A 24,513-nucleotide genomic window follows, 5' to 3' on the forward strand; every position below is an offset into this window, starting at 1 on the left:
CACCTGGGTATCTTTAAGGTGCACCAAAATCTTGTACACACGGGCGTTTTTGCTTTTCACCTCCATGATAAGTCTAATAATACTTGCACATTATTGTCAGAGAAGGCCAACAGTAGGCACACCACATTACTTATTCTAGGGAAAAAAAGAAAAGCACCTTCACTTCCCCGCATTAATGTGTTCAAGTCACTCAGAATCAGGTCAAAGAAGACACACAAGCCAAACGTTCTGGTGAAATATGGAAAGACGTGGTTTTATTTCCGCTCGGGCAAAAACTGGAGGACAGAGGAAAACCGTCGATATAACACCTGGCAACACTGGAAGAAGGCACTCTCCGGGCGAGGGGGGGAAACAGACAGAGAAGCACAACCAGCACAAAGAAAAACAGCCATATCACACAACAGATGTACCATATATCGCATCTTTCGTCCTTCGGCAAACACAACAGCAGAAACACACTGGCACTCGGTTAACGCGTGTCCCCACCCTTTCCTTCAGTTGAGTGCTAGCTAGTCATCACTGGTTAAAGCAGGCCCATGCCAGTGTCTATGCGCACATACCAGTTCCTACGCACGCATTTGCGAAACCGCATATTTTGGCTGAACCGGTGACTCGTTCAAGCTCGTGTCTCGCACAGTAACAACGATGTCTTTTAATAACACACTCTTGACAATCGCGATGAATTGGTTCATTTGATTGACGTGAAAATCCGCTCATCTTGTGCAAAAGTGAGATTCCCGGATCCATGGAACCATTGCCGCTTACTTATATTATACAAGCAGCAAAATGAAGCTTGGCCTCACTTCCAAAAACATTGACTGCTGCTTGCGGGCAAAAAAAGTTCAACCGTGTCTCGCAGCCATCACAGCGTATTTTTTGCAAACAATCCGCGCCCATACCATTTGCACTTCGCATTACACACATAATTTGTACGATGAGATGCGATGTGCGAGAGTTAATCACGAGCGAGCCAGCAATTTCCCCACAAATTATCTCTCGCGTAACATCATTTTTTGCAGTGCACAGTTCCAGCAAGAGACGGGGGCGTAGTACATAGATGACAGAGCAGCATGGTAGTATGTATAATGTAGGGTATATATTTATGTATATAGACGCACATATATGTAAATGGAATGTTGTTAGAACTCGCGCATGCAATCCGTGCCCCTTGGAACCAGCCAGGAGGGACAAGAGTGCAACACATTGTGGCCTAGAGTTTTGATAAACAGCTCAAACCTTGACGCATTTTCCTGTTTCGCATAGCTCTGAATAGAATGCTGTTTTGAGGTCGTTTCATGTATGCATAGTGTCAGCAGCATGTCGACAATACTTGCAGGGCATGATGGTTATACAAAGGCGCCAAACGTTAGTAAAGCCTTTTTTTTTAATGCTACCCTCATTTCTCAATTACTTCAGTATCGGCTACTAGAGCAAGACGCGAGGATGCATGACAAAATTTGTCAACTCGAATGGCGTTGCTCTGCAATATTTGCCGACACTTAAGGTGTTGCTTCATACATCAGTAATGATCTGCGACGTTGTGAAAGAGTTAGCAATGCCAGTCGCACAAGTAAAACTGCAGCCACCCTGTCACGTTTACATAGGAGTCTAATGTAAAACAGTTCGATGTTGCCCGCAAAAGGTGCACTTTGGCAGATCAAAAATCCTTGTTTTAGCATAGAGCATTGTTCTAATAACAGGAAGCAGTAAGCAGCTTACCACTGCAACAACTTGCACTGTGAAATCCATAGCAACATTTATGGTCCTTGAAGCTGACGTGGTTTATTCTGCTTTAAACGCCTCCACCCACGATCAAAGCCTAAAAATCTCTGCACCGTCGTATTCATTCGAGAAGAAAAAAAAAAGGACAGTGCTGCAATGAGTACAGCGTTTTGGTGTCAAGCCATTGGATTGAGGTAGCTACAACACATGCATTTTGGAATTTCTTGGCCTATCCTACTGGCACACAATTTTATGCCGACAAAATGTACAACGGGCAGTTGTGAAACACTAAGCCATCAGGCTGCCGTCGACATAAGTTGTCGCGCATGGTTTAGAGAATGCAAAAAAGCAGGGCTTCAACGCCAGCGCAACTTTCGATGTCCCTTTTCAGATTATCGACTGTTGACGTGAGCATATTATCAACTACTTCCCGTTTGGAGAAAAAAAAATTGCAATCCTCGAGTTTGCTTGTGAGAGGACAATTTGTTTACACACACCCGACCTGCGGTGGTGGTTCCTTCTCACCAACTCTCACTGAAGAAAAGAATGGTCCTCGGAAAAGACCACGGTATACCATTAAGCTTTCCAGAGCTGTGAACTTGCCTGGCACTGCTGACAAGACAACTCAAGATGCTCTGGCCCAAATTTTGCTAGTAGACACATGCTCCAAGACTGCAACAAGCAGTCACCTCATTTTGCATCGTAGCGTGCAAAACCCGTAGGGTGTTGCACTGTGTTTAAATAGCGACGATAAATATCCTCAGAACAATTGAAGCATGTGTCATTAAGGGGGGACACTGGTCTTAAAACAACTTCTTTTATTTTCAAGTAAACTCTGTGAAACTTGTCAGTCTTGCTGCTTTTTTCCCACTGATTTCAAATATGCCAGTATTTTTTCAGTTGGTCAATTAGTTACCAAGACAATTAGAGATAATTAGCCATTTTGCCCCAACAATTAACAAAACAGTGTTGCTCACAAAACTGTAATCTTTATATTTTCCATTACTATGAACCCTGCTGAATGCAATCTTGGAAACAGTTTTTTGATGCACCGCTTGGAACTAATTTTACGGCTCATTAAACTTCGGTAGCACCAGTGGCAAGGAACCATTTTCAGTGCCCATTTCAAACACCGAAGTTTAATGAGCTGTAAAATTAGTTCCAAGCGATGCATCAAAAAACTGTTTCCAAGATTGCATTCAGCAGGGTTCATAGTAATGGAAAATATAAAGATTACAGTTTTGTGACCAACACTGTTTTGTTAATTGTGGGGGCAAAAATGGCTAATTATCTCTAATTATCTTGGGAACTAATTGACCAACTGAAAAAATACTGGCATATTTGAAATCAGTGGGAAAAAAGCAGCAAGACTGACAAGTTTCACAGAGTTCACTTGAAAATTAAAAGAAATTGTTTTAAGACCAGTGTCCCCCCTTAAGCAGAATGACCTGACGGACACTCTTCATCACCATATATGCTAGCCATTTGCATTAACTATCGTTGATTGTTAGTCATAAACACGGTAAACATATAGGAGGGCAAGACAAAAAAGTTAAAGCACACACGCACGCACAACAAGCACTGTACAAACACAAGGGCACAAATCCTTCTCTCAGGTGAGTCCTTATTCTGTGTGGCGAGAACAGGAGGGGGGTTAGAAACAAGAGGCTTCCTTGAGCACGCGTGAACACGGTCACCGCTGGTGTAGTAGCTGCACTTGCACGAGAGAAGAAAAAAAATGTCCTTTTTTCTCGCCTGCACCAGCAACTGGTGCGACATCATTAAGTAACGCGCAATGGCAATTGCAGGAAAGTTTGCGGAAGAGCCCAGATGGCGCTGTTGTTGGTTGCAGCCACCCGCCACTGGATGGCGCCACTTTCGATCGGCAGTGTGCGGACGCATTTCTCGTTCGTTGCTTTTTCGGGCAGTCGGTGGCGCTTGACACGCGGTCTGGTGCGCTTCCGCTTGTGACCGGCTTGGTGAAAGAGAGATGGGTGGAGTCCTGAGGAACTAGGGGATCCGCTGCCTGAACGGCCTCACCTGGTGAAAAAATAGAAAAGGAGGCACACAGTTTCTGTAGCCACACCTACAATTACTTAGTACAGGAGGTCGAAGGAAACGCGATGTGGCTTTAGAACAACTGAGTGCGATATAGCCCTCTGAGCGAGGTGCAGTGGGGATGATTAGCGAGCAGGAACTGGTGAACAGGAACTTTAAATGATTACGCACTGTTTCAACCCATTTTCAGGGGCAAAGCTCCTTAGGGACTTGAGCTGCTGGCTTCTCCTGTCATCATAATCGTCATTCGTCTCATGTAGTCATGGTAGTAAAACACCGGGAAAGTCGTTTGCACCTCACGCTACAACATAACGCATACTAAAAAAACACCGGGACACTCGCTTACGCCTTGCGCTAGAACACTTCGTGCTTCAAAGACATGAGATTGTTACAGCAAAGCTGTATATCTCTACCCCCAACAGTTTCATCTCCGTTGACAAAAACATAAAATCGCCAAGACCACACTTATACACACTTTATGCTTCGCCCCTCACCAGGTTTCACATTAGTGGAGATGGCCGGGACTTTACAACTAACTGCAGGGTGAGTTTTTGCAGGGAACTTCTTGATACATCAGCCCGTAGTGGAAGTCTGTGGAACCTTATTCGCCTGTTTTGACAGATAGTCCACCACCCACCCTTCCACAGCAGCATTAACTCAGCAGCCCCCCACGCTGAAGTCAAATACTGTACCGAAGTCAATTCAGTTTTAGTGCACAGATAGGCACTGTACGCCTTTTGCTTTCCAGGATGACGCTGAGATAGTATTTGCCCGAAGGTCACGTGTAGTCTCCACTTGGCTGAAGGTAGGTTTGAAATTTACACAGACGAGACACCTTTTCCATTTGTGCCAGTGCAAATTTCAATCGGTGTCTTCGTTTGGAAAATCTTGACACGTTATAAAGCTGCCAAACCCTGGCAAATGTGGAGTGTTTTCCATTAGCAGCTTGAAATGCTTAGAACAGCAGATGATCTAGATATAAACGCTGCTGCACGCAGCACATTTCACTCACAAAGTAAACTACTGCGAACAGAAGTCAAAAGCAAGGGGAGGAAAACCAGTGCCGTCGTAGCTCAGTCAGCTGCCTGCCCACGACACACAAGAAGTTAGAATAACGGCTTGGGTCTTTAACTTGCTGTTTTTCTGTACTTACCACAAAACTGCTTCCTTCAATTTTAGTAAGACCACTATCATCTCTAAATATTCTTGGCAGAATTTAATCCACCTATTTCGTGATACTGCTAACTCAGAAGTAGCACTTTCTCCATTTCAGTACAGGTAAGAAACCTTCACCAAAGCAAAAAATCAGAACTTTATTGTGACCTGCGCGGTGGAATTCTTTTGCAAATTGTGAAATATGCAGCAGAATCCTTTATAGCTGCAGTGCAATGCGGACCATAGCCAAATTAAAAAGCGCGGGCCCAAGTATGGAGCCCTGGGGTACACGCCCCTGTTCAGTTGGTAGGTACTAGGGCTCCGTCCTGGATGCATGACACTTAGGCATGTGGGGTAGTTAAAGGAACAGATCCATTTCTCTGCTTGCTGGCTCGGAAATGCTTGTTTCAGTTCTGTAAGGATAGGCTTCCCTTTCCCAATAAGGAACTTTAATACTACCACTTTATCTGTAACCCTGCGACATATCGACTGCAAAGGAGGATATGTAGTATCGTGCATCGCCACATCGTACCTGGCATAGGCGACGTTGTCGTCAAGCATCATCATGCTCCCGTAAAGGGAGCTGGGTGGCTGGAACTGGCTGCCACCATCGTACATCTCGAGTGGGTACAGGTCAGCACCCTGGACCTGCACCGAACCCGAACCGTCCGAGGCCAGGTCGTCCGTCGAGAGGCGCGAGAACTGGCCATTCAGCTTCTTGCTCGTCACTAGGGTGCCTTGGGAGCCTGCACCCAAGCAGGTAGAGAGAGAGGGGGCTCACGACACGATATCAGCAAGCCACTACAAGTCTTGAGCCATTACAAAGGTTTGGCTTTCAGGTGATTCATGCCCCAAGTTTCGAGCAGTGGTGTCCTTTAATGACAACTTGCAAATTCTTCAGTGGAGTGAAAATTAATTCCCAGGGCATTAAAAACCCGCCATTTTTAGGGCAAGGAACCGTTTCGAATGCCCATTTCAAACACCAAAGTTTGATGAGCTGTAAAGTTAGTTCCAAGCAGTGCATCAAAAAAAAAAAAAAAAAACAGATTCTCTTATTGTACTCACCAGGGTTCATAGTATCGGAATATATAAAGATTACAGTCTTATGACCAACACTGTTTTCTCTATTGTTCCTCCAAAAAATGACTAATTATCTCTAATTTTTTTGGTAACTAATTGACTTACTCAAAAATTAATGGCATACTTGAAATCAGTGGGAGAAAAGCAGCAAGACTGACTAGTTTCACAGAGTTTAGTTAAAAATTAAGAGATATTTTTTGAAGGGCCATCTGTCCCCTTAAAAAATAGCCTTTCGCTGCTGGAATGGGGATGAGGAAGTTACAAAAGGCTGGTTCTTTCAAACTGAACGTAGTTGTATCTTGTCTTCGTGGCTGCTTTAGGTAATCTTGCACATGCCACTGGTGCGCCACTGGTGCGCCACTGGTGTGGGACACGCAACAACCCTGCCCACGCATGCTCACCGTAAAAGACGGGCGCCACCGTGGGTGCCGCCTTGTGCAGCGTCCCGTAGACGGAGGGCGTGTAGGGGGGCCCCCGGGGCTGGAGGCGGGCCTTGATCTCCTGGTCGCGTGCCTGCCGCGCCAGCTTGTTGTACAGGTAGACCTTGCGCAGGTACAGGCACAGCATCACCAGGGTGGCACACACCAGGTTGGCCACCGCAATGGTCGCGTCACGGTAACGGGTGGGCAGCTGCAGCAGGAAAGGAGCTTGGTGTCACTTTTATGCAATGTGCTTCAAAACGGGGGTTGGGTACAGCTGGCGCAAGAAAAAAAACACTTGCAGAAACTCCCTCCCAAGTGGCTGTTGTCGGATGAATAGAGAAGCCGCTTTGCTACACACTGGGTTCCTGTAAAGCTGGCTTCACTAGTAGACACAGAAGCATTGCTGAGAAAACATTGTAGAGGGCAATACTACAGCTGGTCTTCCACGAAGATATAACGGACCTAGGGCCTTTTTTAATACAGTTTTGTAATGCACAAAAAATATGGCGCATCAATCGTTACATCCTGCCTTCCCCATTTAGTCCATACAGAAGTGATTAAGCACATAAAACAAATCTCAAGGGGCCACTAAGCAACCTAGACAGTAAAGCAACTGCAAAAAGATGTGGAAACAATCCTACTTCAGAGACTGGTGAACCACTTGTCAGCAGGGCGTGTGTTATGGAAGAAAGGAATTAAGAGGAAGTTTTAAGGGACTGACAACCGATTTTTATCAAATATATGTTCTCTAGCTCATACGAAAGCCAGCGTTTTATGTTATGGGGTAACCACAAGCAATTTATAAACAAATTACCAGAAATAATTTTAATTTAGACCTAAACTTTCCGAAATCTGAAAGGTGGCAGCTCATAGTGCACAAACGTGACACTACATTACGTGTCATCATGTGACCGGCAAACCTGGCAGCTTCCGAAACTGCTGAAACGTTTACTCCCTTATTGAAAACCTTTTCACACAAGTATTTGTACAAGTTTAAATTGTATATGTATTTTTAAGCATTCTTCTGAAAATTTTGAAGGCACGCTGCCCCCCAGCACTGAGTTCCTCTCAGTGTGACTAACTGAACCTTTTTGGCCAGAATCAACCGCAGCGTTCAGTAAAGAGACCCATTGAAGGAGCTTCCTGCTTGTGTTCTGCAATGTTTGACGATTCTGCCTAGGAGTGTTTCTTCGGCCGAAATATTCGTTTTCAATTTCCAAAAACGGCAACAGCAGCTTTAGAAAAAAAAAAAGAACATGCCTGCGAAGAATCGAACCGCCAGCCTCCACAACATGAAGCCAGCATTGTACCTCTTGTCCATCCTAACAGTTGGCACCTTTGTGAAAAATAGGGTATGTCATACTAGGCCATCAATAGATACAGCTGGCTGTTTCCAGTGATTAAAAAACACACAGAAAGGAATAAGGAAGCCTGCAATTCACATTTTTTTAGCTGGGGACAAGTTTTTAAATACTGCTTTTCAGCTCGCATGCAGCCAAAAGTATGTTGCTGTGCTACTGTATGCCATGGTTGCCAGCATTATTTTTGGAAGGACACGTATGGCTCGTAGATCTAAAAATTTCGATTTAAAAAGTTCCTAGGGTGCTATCAGCAAAACCGTTTCACGCTAAGGTGTTCTAAGGGATGCCCTTTCATTTGTGGTAGAGAACATGTACTCAACAACAAAAATCAGTCGTCTGTCCCTTTAACAATTATTTTTCCTCCCATCTCGTTCGATTGCTATGGTTTATTAATCCGTGCTTGCATTGATTCACCCTTCCGCAGGAAAAAAAGAGTCCTTGCACCACACCACCGAGAATAAACGTGCTGCGTGCCATGAGAAGCAAGCCCCACGAGAGGAGGCCACACAGAGTAGGAGGCCCTTCCTTGCTGGGCAATCAGGCACGCACCTGGGTGCCCAGCACAGTCCAGGCCAGCCAGGCGAGGCCCACGGAGACGCAGCAGGCGAGGATCCAGCGGGACTCGCCGTTGTTCTCGCGGCACGGCCAGGTGAGCACCGAGAAGAGGATGGTGACGGCCAGCAGCAGCATCACGTACACCAGGGACACCACCAGCTCGTCCTCAAACGAGGCCGGGGGCGCACACCGCCACACCCGCTCGTACAGGCCGATGCGCGGGGGCATCAGCACCAGCCACGCAGACGTCAGCACCACCTGGGAGAAGGAGAAGGAAAGGGGAAAGGGGAGGGGGGTGCGTTCGGTCGAGGGGCTTTTGTTAAACTGACAGCTTTCGTAGTGGGACCAATGGCGTTCTGTCAGGCTGGTTGGCCAACCGAAAAGCTCTGATAAGATCTCTGGACGCACAGCGCGTGTGTGAAAACAGGCTTCCATTGTGTCAAAGCGGTTATTTGAAAATCTCAAAAAAGGAACGGTTCTAGATAAAGCAATCAATACACACATCGATCAGGAAGAAGAAGTACAACAGGGTACAATTATCTCGTAAGGCATACATTTATATTGTTTGTAGATGTGTTTATTTAGTGCACGAAAAAATGTCGCATGGCCGGGTTTCTTCTTCGTTTGCAATTTGGCTTTTTGAAGGTTTGATGATTGATTGGATGTACTTCTCTCTCTCAACTTTCTTTATAAAGGGATGGTAAAGTTTTTGCTTAAGCTGCACCAGACCAAATTTGTGGATCAAGTCCGACCACTCTGAGGCCTCTAAAGGGATGCTGAAGAGAGTTGTGGACATTGGATTGCCTCACCACATTAATTCTACAATGCGTAGAGCATGTTCCGAGTTTATTCGGTTCAAGCGCTCTTTTAACAAGTGCCATTTCCCTTCACATTATCACCCCCATTAATTTCCCAACGTCGCTTATGGCTCCTTTCTGCTATCCCTAGCAAATAAACTAAGGCTTTATTTACACTACAGCTAATGAGTCAAACAGCGGATTACGTAGGATAACCTGAAGAATGCAAGTCACAAAAAAGCACTGGGACAGGTAGCGTTTAAGGCGTTTTGAAATATTGCACAGACTTTTGTTTCAAGCCTGCACCGAAAAAGGAGTTGGCATGGCCGACAGTCCCACAGAGTGTGCTCAGATTTCAAATTGACCATAGCAGATATTTATTTGCGTTGAAATTGACTGCCAAGTGCCACTGGGCAGGGAAACACACCTTCTGAGCTGCAACAGCACAACTGAAGCATTTGCATTTACCTTCTCTATATCCACCTCATGTGTCGACAAAGACATTGCCAGTGTTTCACCGCGTACCACCCCGTACTGCCCCCCCCCCGCATTGCCCCATACTGCCCCAAATTGCTCCACACTGCTCGACATTGCTCCGCATCGCTCCGCATTGCTCCGCATTGCTCCATACACGATTCGCACGCACCTGGATGACAACGAGGCCGCAGGCGACGACTAGCAGGCCCGAGGGGCTGCTGAGCTGGGTGGTGTCGTGGTGCATGCGCTGGTGGTAGCCCATGAGGCGCCAGGTGTTCAGCACCTTCACCAGCATGCCCGAGAAGACGATGGAGTAGGCCAGCCCCATCAGGAAGCGGCGCACGCCACAGCTCGCCTCCGTGGCACCCACCACGAAGGCAAAGTTCACCGCGTACAGGGCTAGGAGGCCAACCTGCCCGGGAGAGCGCAAAACACGTTTACATAAACCAAACCAATCCGAGGGAACAGACCACTGCAGCATCACAAGCCCTGCACGTCCGCAACCACTCACCAGGATCATGTACCCGAGGACGGTGGTGCCCACGGTGACGGGGAAAGCCATGAGGAAGTACAGGGCGCAGATCACCACCAGCACCATGCCAAGCAGAGAGAGCGCTGTCACCACGATGCCCCAGACAGTGCGGAAGTTGGCCGTCAGCGACTCGCGGTGCTGCCGCAGGTACTCGTTGTCCGTGGCCGCCGCGGGGTCGCCGGAGTTGGACGACGGGCAGCGCTCGTCACAGTCGCGCACGCACGTTGACATGGGTGCTAAGCCACTCAGGAAGTCCACCTGGCCGTCCTCGACCCGCAGGAGGTTGTTGCGGAATGAACCCACCTGCCGGAAGGGAGCACACCCAAGAGATCTCAATTTGTAGACCCACGCGTATCAGTACTGTGATGTGGAATGTGTCTGCCATGAAAGAGAAACATACTGTAAAATGGCTCTAATCTGTGCTAGTTGGTACAATTCCCCATGGAAAGAAGCTCGAACATTGACAAAAAATGGAGGACAAGAAAAACAGGACACGACACCGACTACTGCAAAAAAGAGCGAAATACTGTTCCAGCGCCGCGCTATGATATATTTAGGATTTTTTATCAGTGGCCTTTTGGCACGCGCAGATAACGTTTATGCATACATCTGTGTTCTCTTTGTAAAAATCCAGTTGTTAGTAAGCGGCACGTCATGTTTTTCGTGTCCTCCATTTTGTCAGTGTTCAAGCTGCTTTCCACCAAGAAAAAGAAGCAGTTACAGACCTCCAGAACTTTGTGCAAACTCCGAGTACTCGTGTGGGTGAGCAATACAGCGTGGAAAAACAGCAGGGGGAGGATGTGAGGAAAAAGTTATGGCAAATTCTCAAAAGTGAGGGATGCTTGTAAACCCCTTCCCGTCAATCAAAAAACAAGTAATTAGGATGCCATCTGTATAAAGAAGAACAGGCCATGCAGTAATACAGCAAGCGCAGTGAACACGCGTTGGTTTGCTTTTGACGGTATCCGGTGTCAACCAGTATGTAGATGCCCATGTAAGCCTGCTTTTGCACAGCTAGTGAACCGCATTTTATTTCCGTTATGACAACAACAAATAATTTCCTTCACTTCTAAATGTTCTGCAATATCACATGTTGTGGCAACGTTCTTGCAACCAGCCGTGATCCCCAGAAATTAAACCATGCCAAGGGAAAACCGCTTTAGTCCTCTTTCAAAAGGTCCAGCTTCATCGCAGCACCATCTAGTAACCAATAATACATCTAGCCGCCATCAGTCAAAGCCCAGTGCACACAGCATGCACTTCTGACCATCATCTCCCTTGTAACTGGGTGCCCGATGGTCAGCCTGCGAAGTGTGTTAGTTTAGTTCAAGCAGTGCACCCACAACCATACTAACCAACTCATGTGCAGTGGTTTCACCCCCCAATCGCTTAACCGAGATTGAAAAAGCCACACTCACACTCTCGTACGTGTAGTTGTGCGCGCTGCTGCCGTTCAGCTTGAGCAGCCGGTAGCCGAACGTGGTGACCGCGGAAGGCCGGCATTCCGAGCAGCTCTCGAGGTCGGTGCCGAGCAGCTCCATGCTGACCTCGTGCCCAATCCCGCCCTTCCTGCAGCCCTCGAGGCTGTCCAGGCCACCAACGAGAGCCGACGGGCAGTTCTTGGCCACGTGGTTCCGCACGGCATCCGCGATGCGCTCCACCGTCTTGACCGTGTGGAACACATAGCGATCTTGCCGGACCTCGTGCCTCAGCGTCTCGCGACCCGTGCAGACGCGGCCAAACTGCTCGTGCACCCGACGCGCATTTGGCAAGCGGCAGCCGAACTCGAGCTGCCAGAACTCTTCGAACCAGGTGTCCGGTATTGGTTCGTGCCTGCCGAGAGTCAGCGAGGACACGTAGCGGGCGTAGTCCGGCAACGGTTCATTATCCATCTTGAGCGAGAAGACGTCCACGTCTGCGCCCTGGAGCGTCTCCAAGAGCAATGCATTATCACTGAAGCCCTCGGTGCCGATCCAGACAAAGCGTTCAAGCAGTGAGGCCCTCCGGGCGGCGGCCAGTATCCGGGCGCCAATCTCCTTGTCCTCGGTGAGGACCACGGCGACTCGGACGTCGGCGTCGGTGAGCTTCATGACCATGGAGAGCACGTCCTCTTCGGTGGCGTCTGGGTCGACCCTCTGGGAGTCGGCGACGCACAGGCCCAGCCTGGCGAGCGACTTGGTCACGTGGTAGAAGGCGTCCTGGCCAAACTCGTCTCCGGAGTAGAGGAAGTAGGCGTAGCTCCAGTCGTAGTGGCGCAGCAGCCCCAGTGCCGCCTCCACTTGCCAGCCCATGGGAGGGAGGGTCTGGAGACCCACTGGGTGGCTCTCTTGGGAGAACTTTGGTGACCGGTTGGTCAGCACCAGCGGCACCTTGGCGTCCCTCAGCACGGGCTCCACTTCTTCGGCAACCTGTGGTGATGAAGAACACAAAGCGACATGGATAAATATTCTACACAAGCACCACAGGTCTGCGAGTGCCAAACTTTTGGCTGACTGTGCGAACCGAGTACAGATGATAAAAAGGAGTCATGAATTAACCGCGATATTTTCAAATACAAATACTTCTCGTTCAGCACATGCAAAAGCGTCACTTCATAACGTAATTATTTTCAGTTACATGTCTAATAAAAAGATTTTATCCGGGAGGACACTTTTTACATGCCTGTCAATTTCCACGAGCTTGTGTACAATAAAAAAAAGTTGTGGAAAAATCAGTACATTACAAGAGAAGAAATGTATAACCATTCCTATAGTTTACATATACTTAGGTTGCTTTATGCTTATATCATCTGTATCTGCACAAAAGGATATACAATCTCCTCAATCACCTTAAAGGGAAGGTGAAGCGGTTTTAGAATTAAAAGAAAAGTTGGCTAGCAGCAATACACATTGAATAGCTCCCGTGTACGAAATATTTTCGCAATACATGCAATAGAAGCGGCGCAATGAGCAAACAAAAGTGGCCCGATGCCCCGCCCCCATCTCGCCGCGCGATGCCGGAAGACCGAAGAGCGCGGGCGAAAACCGGCTGAAAAACGTCATACCTGGACTTCCAGCCGGATCGGCCGCCTCGGCCGTGCTCTTTTCGCCGTGTTTCCTTGTGAATGATACTTGTTGTTGTTGTGGTTGATAGCACTCATTTGTACAATTTTCGTGTTCAAAAAGTATGCGCGAACGCCAAACGAGGCATACGTTATCATGCCGTATTCCTAAGCAGAATAATGCCACGCCGGGATGCTTGATAACATACGGCAGCGACAGCCGAGGTGGCTGTGCTTGATGACAGAGAATATAGATTTGATTGTAAGGGTTTAACGCTCTGACGCAACGCAGGCGATGAGGCGCGCCGTAGTGGAGGGCTCCGGATTAATTTAGACCAACTGGGGATCTTTAACGTGCGCCGAAATCTCGTACACACGGGCGTTTTGGCTTTTCGCCTCCATCAGAAAAGCGGTGACAGAGAATATACTACACTACGTTAAATACTTTGTAAACCGCTCCAATGCGGTCTTTTTAATTTTTTTTTTTTTTTTGATGCGACGGACGTGAATGTTCACATTAATCCTAGATTTAGGAAGGATGGGGAATACTGCTGTACTTTGGCCGGGGATGTTTCATTCCATTCCAGGAACCAAGTCACATTTGTTCAGGAAATACTTGTTTCATTAAACGCGTCGGTTTTCTTTCCCTATGGGCTCAGGACAGTGTTCAAAAAAACAATTTTTTGACGAAACTAAAACAAGGTGCCAATCCTGATAGAAGTTCTCTCCTGGGTAAGAGGTAAACAGTATTCCTACAAAGTAAAAGAACTAAGACAACCAGATTACTTATTTTGCAAGTATACATGTCACGATATGGTGATGTTTGTCTGGAATTAAAAAAAAAAAAAAACACCACTCCGAACCACCACCGTGCCATAATTTGTGTTGTCTGCGGGGGCCTAATTTTTTGCCCAAGATTTCGTGTGACTGCATATTATAACCTGGCAAGCACTTGTTGTCACTGAACCTCAAGTGTGCTCCAGTGATAGTCGGGGATATATATAATGATGATACTAAAAAAATTAGGAGCGAAGAGTAAATATACGGCCTCTGTCCGACTAGCGCGGTAAATGCTTAAATCTAGAAATGCTGAAACAGGCCAACGATTCATTATCACAAACGTTTGGTGATTATTACCTAAAGTAACGTAACTACAACGTAACTGCCTTGTACGACTGGTCTGTTAATTATAACGAGGTGGCCGTAATATTGTAGCAGAATGCGCAACGCACAAGCGAAAATCAAGCCCTACTACAGCCAATAATGCTGAGCAGGCACTAGTATGCTGCAGTGTTTTCAGAATAAATGCATGTGAAGCAGTAAGACGCCACTCATCGAAGTGCAGCTAGCAATCGCGGAGGCGCCGTAGCGCCGCTGCCGAAATGGCGCGCGCGTGTGGGTCTGTGTACGAGGATGAGTAACGGGGCTGAGGTGGGCGACAACGAACAAAGGAAATGCGGAAGCAGAGTCTGCTTGTTGGTTTATGCGTGTACCGGCAAGATGTGTCTCGCATATACGTTTACAGCGCATGAACGCTATTTTTTCGCGCAGTGCACGTACGTGCTTTTCGCTGGTAGATTGTTTATGAAACGCCAATTAACCTTCGGCATAAATGGTTTTGTGTATAATAAGAAACAGCTAAGGCAGTACCTAATATTAACATAAGGTATAAAATCCCTCTATGCTGGTTGCCTAATTCAAAAATATTTTGATGGAACCCACTAGTCGACGTCAGTCACTGCTTTGGGGTTCTCTGTCGTGTAAAGCAAATTTAAGCTCCAAGACAATTGAACCAACAGCACGGGAACTTATAAAACAAACTTCCAGTCATGTGCGAAAATTAAACTGCAAGCTAAATTGCCGCAAAGGCAACTGTGCGATCGTTCGCAATGCTTCCGACAACCCGCGCGGCCGAAGGGTGTCCTCCTTTGACGTCATGACGGGCGCAACCAATCAGGGGCGTCAAACGACGAAAAGCGCGCGTCTTTCAAACGGGGCCGCGCTTTTTGCAAGATAAATGTCACTTGGACTCAAGTACGATAAATTTCAATGTGATATTCGGAATCAGCGCGTAAGAAACTATATAACTGTTAATCTAACTCAAATTTTTTGGAAAGTGCTTCAGCTTCCCTTTAAACGACCAAGTTTTTGGAGTCGTTGTGCACGTTATAGGGAGATTTGCCTTTTTTACAAACTGATAAAAATATGCAGTAAACCGTGCAGTGAACCAGAAGTTTGTACCTTGCAGCCAAGCCAACTTTGACTTGTCATATAATACCTATAATTTTGAACACTCGAAAAATACTCCAGACGGTAAAAGTGCACTGCAAATCCGATTAAATAGGAGTCAGTCAAAGTTCAAAGCGTTCACTCACTTTCAATGAATTCTGATAAAAATTAGTTTCCACTCCAAGCTTCAATGCACATATGTCACCTCTACTCTTTGCCCTTGTTTTGTACAGACTTAACACATTTTCTAGATGCAGAAACTTCAAGCAAAGTAGGCAAGGAAGCAATCTAGCAATGCAGCATGCCTTTTTTTATTTGCTCAACTATTTTGGACATTTAATTAAAAGCTCCGCCAGGTCCAAAAACGCCATCAAATTTTTTAGACGAAAAAATCTCAATCTTTTTTCGAGAAAGCTCAACAATTGATGTTCTGAGAAACAAGCAACTCCAGCCAAGAACAAATCCTTCAGCTCACATTTCCGTAAGGACAAGAGCAACTCCTTATCCCCAGTGTGCACAAGTTCTTTTTCGTCTTGGACGACTACTGCCTACCATTGATGGCAATTCCTTACTTCAGAAAATGGTTCACGTACTAGGGCATTTAAATTCTCTGCCTCATTCCATCCCTCCGGTTAGTGAGGCATGGGATGACCCCACCTTCGGAGAAGTCACTGCTCACCTCACAATCACGAGGAGAGGTTCAGGATGATGATGATGATGATGATGATAATGATGCTTGTAGCGATGTATGTACCTTTTTCTTGATGCCAGGCATACATGACAGGCACAGTTCACCAACCTGTGTTTACTTTTTTGTGCAAGACCTGTTGATACCTTTGTTTTGCCCTGTTTTCTCGTTCACTGTCCCTCACTACCTAAGCAATACCCTCCCAGTGAGGGCATCTATGGGTGCAATAAACACACAAAAGCACCTCAACCAACCTTGGTCTCGAAGGCGATCATGGACACAAGCGGCTTGGCCTTGGCCTCTCGCAGCGCTGAAGTCATGTAGCGGTACACCTGGGACTCCGCACGCTGCGGTGCGCCACAGGAGTCGAACACCACGGCGTCCAGCCTGAGGTCGTCGGTTCGGTTCTGGTTGACCTGCTCCAGGGCGTAGGCGATGGCGAGCACACTCTGGAAAGTGCCGTCGTCCCGGAGGTGGCCGCAGGAGAACATGTCGGCACCCCTGCGGTGCACGGGCAGTGCGGCGCCAATGGTCAGGCTGGGCCCGTCACCTCCCGACGACAGGGCCTGCACAGCCGGGTCTTGGGAGGCAGCGTCGTGGGAGCGGACGGGGTTGCAGTTGCTGTCGGCTTCGCACGACGAGTTCAGGGTGTACGGGGAACGGCCCGGGGCCACCTCCGGGAGGCTAGCATTCATTTGCAGGCCTTCGTCTCTGTTGTAGGTCCCGATCTGCGTGGAACGGGAGAAGCGAGTTGCGTAACTTGAAGTCGAATTTGAAGTCAAACTTACCAAACTCTAATTCAAGTAGTGCGAGATTCTTTGCCTTTCAAAGCCATCTATCGATGTTTTGTCAAAGGTGTGGTCTTAGATATGCTAATTGTAGACCAGTCGCACTTTTTTTTTACATGTTTATGGGTGGACATTCTTTGTTTGCACTTGAAAGTTACTCCTACGCACCTGTACACTTGCCGTTTTGAATATATGCCTGAAGGCCAGACACAACATTTAATTTGAGGGGAATCCTTCCACTATATCTGGTGTATTCTGCACTGTTGTTGCTCACCCTACAAAATTGTACTCAGACACAATCACACATGGTAACTTTGTGAGAAGAATTAATTGGTTGTAGGGTTTAACGCGCCAACGCAATGCAGGCGACGAGGAGCGCCATAGTGGAGGGCACCGGATTAATTTTGACCACCTGGGGATCTTTAACGCGCACCAAAATCTCGAACACACAAACGTTTTTTTTTTCTTTTTGCCTCCATCTGCCGTGGCCAGGATCGAACACGCGGCCATAGGCTCAGCACATATTCACACTATTCACCCACAGACCCCTCTATGTCCAACAAATGGCGTGGACATGTATTAAAGAAGACAAAGCACGACGCTGTACGCGGGAACTTATTGGAGACAGGGGTGCCGCAGTGCAATTTATACACACCTGGGAAAACGTTCCCTTGGTGCCTGCAGTGCCTGGGCTCAGGTAATAGGCCACCTGGACCCGGCCGTTCCCGCTGTTGCCATCGGCAAACTTGAAGACCGAGCCGTCGTGTCGAGTGATGCGCACATTGCGGGTGAAGTTCGTCACCAGGCTCCGGTAGGCATCGTCCATCACCATGCTGCATGGCTTGTCCGCAGTGGGGCATCTGGCGACGGGGGGTGGAGGAGCCACAACAGTTGGGCGTGCATTATGGTTGCCAAGGAGGCAGCACCCTGTTACAACAAATCTCACTGCCAGTACAGTAAAAACCTTGTGACAAGAGACACTGTTGCAAGAGACCCTTGGTTACTGTTACAAGAAACCCTTCTGTAACACCTCTGGCCCTGAAAGTACAAAAATAAATAAAAATAAAACTGTGGTTGATTCCTCTGTCATAGGAATCGGTAAAACACGAAAGTGAAAGGTGCAGCGAAATCTGCAGCTGAGCATGTTTTGCGGGTAGGCGGCTGTCTTGTGGGTGTGCTTGGCAAGCGACGTCCTGCTGGCTGGTCGCTTCGGCAAAGGTGTACTGGCGTCATTTTCGTGAGGGATATGACATCAGAATCTTGGTGTATCCCGGCAGAAAGAACTTTCGTGTTAAAATATAAAACCCGAAAACAAACTACCGTAAGTATAATGTACTGTTTAGCGCTAAAGGTTGCTTGCCCGCAAGAAGACCCTGTGTGCGGGGGTGCATTCTTTACAGGCCGCTTGCTTCGTTGTACTGGCCTCACTTCTGTGACGGATATGACGTCAGCGAAATATTCGTGTATCTGGGAATAAAACACTTTCATGTTAATAAATAAGAGACATTTGAATGATAAAGGCTTGGTTGGTTTTCCTATGTTCGCCATGTTTTCCAGGTCCCTTGAGTGTTTCTTGTAATGAGGTTAGAAGCTAGAACTTACTGTTGGTTGAATTGGTGCATGTTAACACTACTGAGCAAGCTGCACTAGTAACTGTGTTCTCTCAGTTTAGTGTCAGTAGTTTGCGCAGTTTACTCATGGTGCTCATTGGCTGGACGGGATCAATGATCGAGTTTCAATTAAAATTCAACATTACAATGCATGTCACCTTATCGTGCATGTTTCAGCAGCATGGCAGTTGCACTGTCTATGGGGGACAAGTAAAACTTTTCCTGGGCCAGCCAGAACCAAAAAGAAAGCCACGACTACCATGACTCTTCCTCCTTTGCCACCACCAGAAGTGCAATAAAGCACTTCTTTGGGGATAAAAATTTCTATTTCAAAGCAAAACTATACTCTAACTCAAGGCAGACACAAATGGTTCAGTTAAATGCGAAAGAAAAAAAAATGCAATACACTGACCCATAAACACCCACTATGCACACAGTAAAGCACTAGCCTCTACCAAACTTGCACCCAGACTAAAAGTGGGTATAATGCAGTGGAAGACTAGGTCAGGGCAAAATTCAAACCACCTTGAGAAGACGTCACTTGCACAAAGCAGACGTAGTTGGGGTCCTTTTTGAAACGCTCCTACCCTCAACCTTTTTGTGACCTTCTTTCCACATAAACCTTACTGCTGCAAGCTGTAAGCTTTTCAATACACATTCTCTTTTTGAGTCGTTAAGTTTTTAATGACATTGTTCATGGATCGACTCTGAGCTTACAAGCTGCTCACCAAAGAGCCCCCCTCACCTCGTCTTGCGGGCCTGGTCCAGCCCACTGGCCAGAGCGAACACGGCAGTCACCGTGGATGCGGCCACGTCCCCGTCCTCTTCTTCCAGGGAGGATGCGCTGCTGGCCAAGGCCGGAGCCAAGGCATTCCCGCACGCCGCAGGACCCCGGCAGCCGGTCTTCTGCTCGACGTAGGCCCGGTACCAGGGGTCCCGGCCATTGGCCGCGTAGCTCAGGTGCTGCAGGTGGTCGCGGAAGCCGGGCACGTCGCCGGACGCCACGCGGAGGGAGAGCGAGCCCAGGGCCACCTGGGGGTGGCGCGCCAGCACGTCCCGCAGGCCCAGCGCCACAAAGATCAAGTCCGACGACTGCGGCGACGAGGACGAGGAGGTCATTTCATGGAGGCGGGTCAGGAGAGACTCGGCCGCGCTATCCCTGATGAACAGCACCACCACACTGCAGCAACAGGACGGGAAAGAAAGGCAGGCAGGCACGTCAACCTCGCAATGACAAGAGGAGCTCCAAATTTGTTTCTGCATCCTATACAGTGGTACTGCGTATACTAACATGGAAAAAATGTTTGGGCAACGTAATTGACTGGCCCTAGTTGGCATCCCAAGCACTCTTGTGTTGCATCTTTTCTGTCCCCGTCTTTTTTTGCGCTGAACCGAACAAAATGTCTGGGCACCGTTGGCTGAGATATGCATGTCGCTAAGGAGGTACACTGCAGCTCATGAAAACTGCAACCCTTGCTGCTGTTGTTGAAATAAAAAACAAAAAGGCTCGACAGCTCTTTTATGGAGAGTTTTAGCCCGAGTGTTAATGTCCGGAGTGCTACAGTAGGATATATTTGAGAAAGTACAGATGAAGACTAGTTTATTCACAACCACTGAGAATGAAAGCAATATCTGTGGCCTTTCAGGAAGAATTTAAGAAAAGCAAATTCATTAGCCTATGCTCAGTAAGGATGGCCCACACTTTTTTTTTTTTCCCCAATTCACAAACCTTGATTTACTGAAATTGAACACTACAGACGTTTGAATATTTGAAGCTTTTCAATATCCGAGTGAATAATGCGATATTTTTAATAATAATAGCAGTAGTTAAACACTTCTATTTCTTAAGGTATCTCAACGCACCAAATTGGAAATTGATGCTGAAAGGCACCCCCTTAAACATTATTTGAATTCAGATTCATGAGGAAATTGCTCACTACATTAACTAGAACAAATTCAGTGCTATAAACATGCATAAAGTGAGTCTTATGATGAACTACAATCCATCCTAAACAGCGCTTAACTACACAAAAATGAAGAAAAGGGGGCACAAGATGGCACTGACCCTCAAAAAAATGTTTAATCGGAAGAAAACACACATATATACAATCATACGCCACACGTGTCTCTAAACGTCATCACTACACAGCGGTGCACCAACAATCTTATCGTAGCCCACTCCCCCCCTCCTCGTCCCCTCTTCCTTGTCGTCGTGTTGTTAGGCGCTGTTTAAGATGGACGGATGCCAACTAGCCCAGCTGTCGATTTTGTTGATCAACTACAAGTCGATTGTGTCGCCATTGAAAAAAAACCAGCTTCAAAACTGTCACCATTCCGGTGTGGTCACTGAGGTCCTTAGCAAACGCAGGCCTCCACTCACCGGGCGCCCTCCCTACGCCTCCTCAGCAGCTGGGCGGCTGCCCCTCGCACGGCCTCGTCGGAGGCGCCGTTGCGGAGGCGCAGCGAGGCAGCCAGTCGCAGGGAGCTGCCCTCGAGGGCCCGCTCAAACTGCTCCCACGCATCCTGCAGCTCGTCGTCCTGGTCGTCGTACACAGCCGACACATACGTCCACTTGAAGTGCCTGCACGCATGGACAGGGGGAGGGTCACACCTCCAGCTTCACAGACGGTAGCACATGTTAGACACTGCAAAGATGTGCACGATTCTGCTTCAGATACTGCTTGGCGCAAATACGGAACCTCTGGACACTGCACAGCACAGGGGGGATACAAAGAAAAAAACTGTTATCCCTTACTAAAGGAAGTTGAGAGAAGCATGAAAGTTAAAAGTGCGTCCAATCTTTACTGAAAGTGCGTCCAATCAATCGCCAAACCTTCAAAGATGCAAATTGCAAATGAAGAATGAACCCGTACAAGAATTTTTCGCGCACTGCATCTACAAACAAACTAAATGCAAATGATTTTACGTCAGCTTCATCATTTTGGCAGAGTGGTAGCACTTTACACGCTGTCGCTGTTCCAAACTTGCACCTCACTACAGAGCAAGGTCTTCGGTTAGTGCGTGGGAAGTAAGCGATCCCTCTACCTTAGGACACGCAGGACAGCCTGAGCCACTTCGACATTGGATGGCTGCACGCGCAGCAAGCTCGGGTAGCGGCGTCCACCCAACTGCACGAGCGACGAGTCGGAGGCCACCGTGGGCACTCCAGCAGCCGCCGCAAGCACGTCCGCGGCAGGCTTGACCGTGCACTTGCCAGCAGCGTTCCGGCCCGATGCCACGAACCCGAACACGTGCTCCAGCTTTGGCAACCGCACTCCCGTGGCGAGGGAAGCGAGCGAGTCGCTCGCAAAGTTGGCCAGGTCCCGGTAGGTCTTCTCCCGACTCTCGCAGGTGTCGAAGACCACCGCACCGAGCTTGACTCCCGGCAGGACCGAGGGGCTGGCGTTGATCTGGTCCAGCGCCCAGAGGAAGGCCTCGACGCCACGCACGCCAGACTCGGAGACACGGGCCGAGCATCGGAAGGGCGAGTCTCCGCGCTCGTGCACGGAGAAGGAAGCAGCAAGGTAGACGTGATCCGGAGAGGAGACGAGGAGGAAGTCCACCGCCTTCTGCGCGCACTCGGCGTGGCAGCTGGTGGACAGGCACTGGGAGCGAAGCTCGGACAGCGCCATCTCCTTGCCCCCGACTCCGCCGTACGTGACGACGGGCATAAGCTCCGTGAAGCGGTCGTCAGTCAGGTGGCCGGCCTGGGGGGTGAGAGGACGGTGGTCAGTTTATTATGCCCATCACACCTGGAAGAGCATCCGGAAATTAAAACAACACACAATCATTGCAACATCCAGCCCCCCAACCCCTTTATTTTTACAATTTTCAGGAAATGGCATGTGCATGCCACTCACAACGCCCACATTTCCCAAAATATGTGAAATGTAGACCGATCCAATTCTGCTGATGTACATACTGAGTGGGCAGTTACAGCATTAGTAATATGGACTATGTTTGTGAGTGGTCATTTGGCAAAGCTTTGTCACAGATCCCTTCGCTCGTCAGACAACAAATATACCTGCGTCTGGAGCATTAATATACGATGTTTTTTTCTATCAGACATTACTTTTTGAACCTACAGGCATGTCTTCAAAAATTTGATACCCGTGAAATACAGATGTACTATGCAGATGTATACATTGCACAATTGCTTAGCATAGGCCAACGGGACTAACTGGAATGCTAACCAGGAATGATTTCTTTAACAGTGAAAGGGCACAGAAAACAAGCATCCTCAGTCCTGCATATGGCTCTAGTTGAATGCCCAAAATGTGTCGAAAAAGACAGAGTTAATCAGATTGTCTTCTGAAGCACCTGAAGCATCAAAGGGTAGACTTCTACCCCTGCAGTAGAAACCTGATTATACGACTTTCTGGGGACTGTGAAAAAGTGTCGTAAAATGCAGGCGTCATAAAAGCCGAACTACGACCATTACGCCTATAAATACAGTTTCGCGCGACTGATTTGCGAGAAAGTGCCATGACACCCGCCAGCCAGTGCAAATCATGGCACACATGATCACAATGGACACATGTGGCGGACTAAGCCTGTACGTGTAACATTGTTGGAATTCACTGCTGAGTGGGAGAAATGAACGTCTGAACACTGCCCCTGCAACCGCTGTGCAAAAAGATAAAAAGAAACGCCAGTGAGGAGAGGGGGAAAGCGATTGTGCATAGGAGTGGGACACTGCTGGAGAAGAGAGAAATGAAAGATGAGACCGAGAAGAAAGCTGTGGTGGAGAGAAACGATTGAGCGGGCTCAGGGTCTGCAGAACAGGCCTGCAGCACTTTTATTTCGTCCACCAATTGGCCACGCGCTTTGCGTGGGTCATCAGATAATGCGGGTCAGGCATGAAATTGCGTAATGCATTATTTCTACGGGGACTTCACTGGGACCCGACTGGTCTATCGTAAAACACAGGGACATATAACTGGGGTTAAACCGTAGTAATTTCAGCCGTGTTTCAACTGTGTTTCCCTTACTCGAGTGACAAAATTAAGTTACATTCGAGCCCTGGGTTTATTTTCTGCAAGTTAACCGTTTGAACCAGCAGCAGCAGCAGCTCACCTTCTGGGGCGCGATTCCGGCAGGTGACTTGCGGATGTTCCAGAGGTCGACTGCAATGTCCCCATGGCCATTGTTGGTGAAGGCAAACATCTGGTCCTTGTCCCCCACGCGCATGGTGGCCGCTCGCCGGATGTGCTCTTCCAGGGCCTCGCCCACCCCGACCGCAGTTGACAGCATCCGAGCACAGTACGTTGCGTCGGCCACCTGCAAGTTTGACATCGAACAAGGAAAATGAATTGAGATGAATGGGGAAAAAAGAAAAAAGGAAAGAGTAACCTGCTTATCTGCATCCACATGCACAAAGAAAAAAAAAGTGAGCAAGGAATTAATGTGAGAACAAGGAGAAAAACAACCCTTATTAAGTGAAGTTTCATAATTCTCGGATAGATAATAGATTAAAAGACAAACAAAAAAGCGCACTTCTTGTGGTGCACTTGTATGAATCTAAACAATCTTAGCTTAGCTCATGCTTGTCCCACAGAGACAGCCAGGTTGCCTTCTATTTGTAAAAAACCTTACGATTACAAATCACAGTCAGCGAAACCAGCCAATCCTTTTCTTTTTTTCATTACCTGTCCTTAGGAACAAGGCTGTCTCCTCACTTTTTCAGCCCCTATTCTGCCCAAGCCAAATGCATTGCTAGCCACAAACTTTGTAATTTATACGTTGCACCTCATCTTCTGCTGGCCAGTACCACTTGAATCGTGCCTAGGGGAAAAAGCCTTCATCCCCTATGGAGTTCTCGCCTGTCAACGTACCCTGGACAAGCAGACAGCCGCACACAGCTACCGGAAGTGCTCATTGCACATAACTCGTCATCCATCCATCTGGCCGAACTCCTTGGCTGCCCTAATCTAACCCCCTTTCCACTTCTTACTTCCATTCAAAACCTTGCCAAAAGTCCACAATAAAAAAAGAACAGC

The 24,513-nt window shown here is 47.8% G+C and overlaps 1 protein-coding gene across 4 annotated transcripts in view; it reads right to left on the reverse strand.

The window, feature by feature from the left end:
* Nucleotides 1-226: 226 nt before the first annotated feature.
* LOC144147242 (uncharacterized) overlaps nucleotides 227-24,513 on the reverse strand; it is a 196,630-nt gene continuing 172,343 nt past the window's right edge. For all 4 annotated transcript variants that reach the window (XM_077679322.1, XM_077679323.1, XM_077679321.1 and 1 more), the window contains 13 exons: nucleotides 23,591-23,794; nucleotides 21,560-22,221; nucleotides 20,895-21,095; nucleotides 19,260-19,694; nucleotides 17,560-17,764; nucleotides 16,371-16,844; nucleotides 11,578-12,567; nucleotides 10,139-10,462; nucleotides 9,797-10,039; nucleotides 8,348-8,611; nucleotides 6,417-6,645; nucleotides 5,468-5,681; nucleotides 227-3,762 (listed from right to left, as the gene is read on the reverse strand). In XM_077679322.1, coding sequence (XP_077535448.1) covers nucleotides 3,759-3,762; nucleotides 5,468-5,681; nucleotides 6,417-6,645; nucleotides 8,348-8,611; nucleotides 9,797-10,039; nucleotides 10,139-10,462; nucleotides 11,578-12,567; nucleotides 16,371-16,844; nucleotides 17,560-17,764; nucleotides 19,260-19,694; nucleotides 20,895-21,095; nucleotides 21,560-22,221; nucleotides 23,591-23,794 — 4,449 coding nt within the window. In that variant the 3' untranslated portion in view covers nucleotides 227-3,758. The remainder of the gene's footprint in view (nucleotides 3,763-5,467; nucleotides 5,682-6,416; nucleotides 6,646-8,347; nucleotides 8,612-9,796; nucleotides 10,040-10,138; nucleotides 10,463-11,577; nucleotides 12,568-16,370; nucleotides 16,845-17,559; nucleotides 17,765-19,259; nucleotides 19,695-20,894; nucleotides 21,096-21,559; nucleotides 22,222-23,590; nucleotides 23,795-24,513) is intronic.

This window comes from Haemaphysalis longicornis, unplaced genomic scaffold (genome assembly GCF_048455015.1).
Source record: "Haemaphysalis longicornis isolate Haplotype H1 unplaced genomic scaffold, Haemaphysalis longicornis Haplotype H1 scaffold_7, whole genome shotgun sequence".
Lineage (NCBI taxonomy): Eukaryota > Metazoa > Arthropoda > Arachnida > Ixodida > Ixodidae > Haemaphysalis > Haemaphysalis longicornis.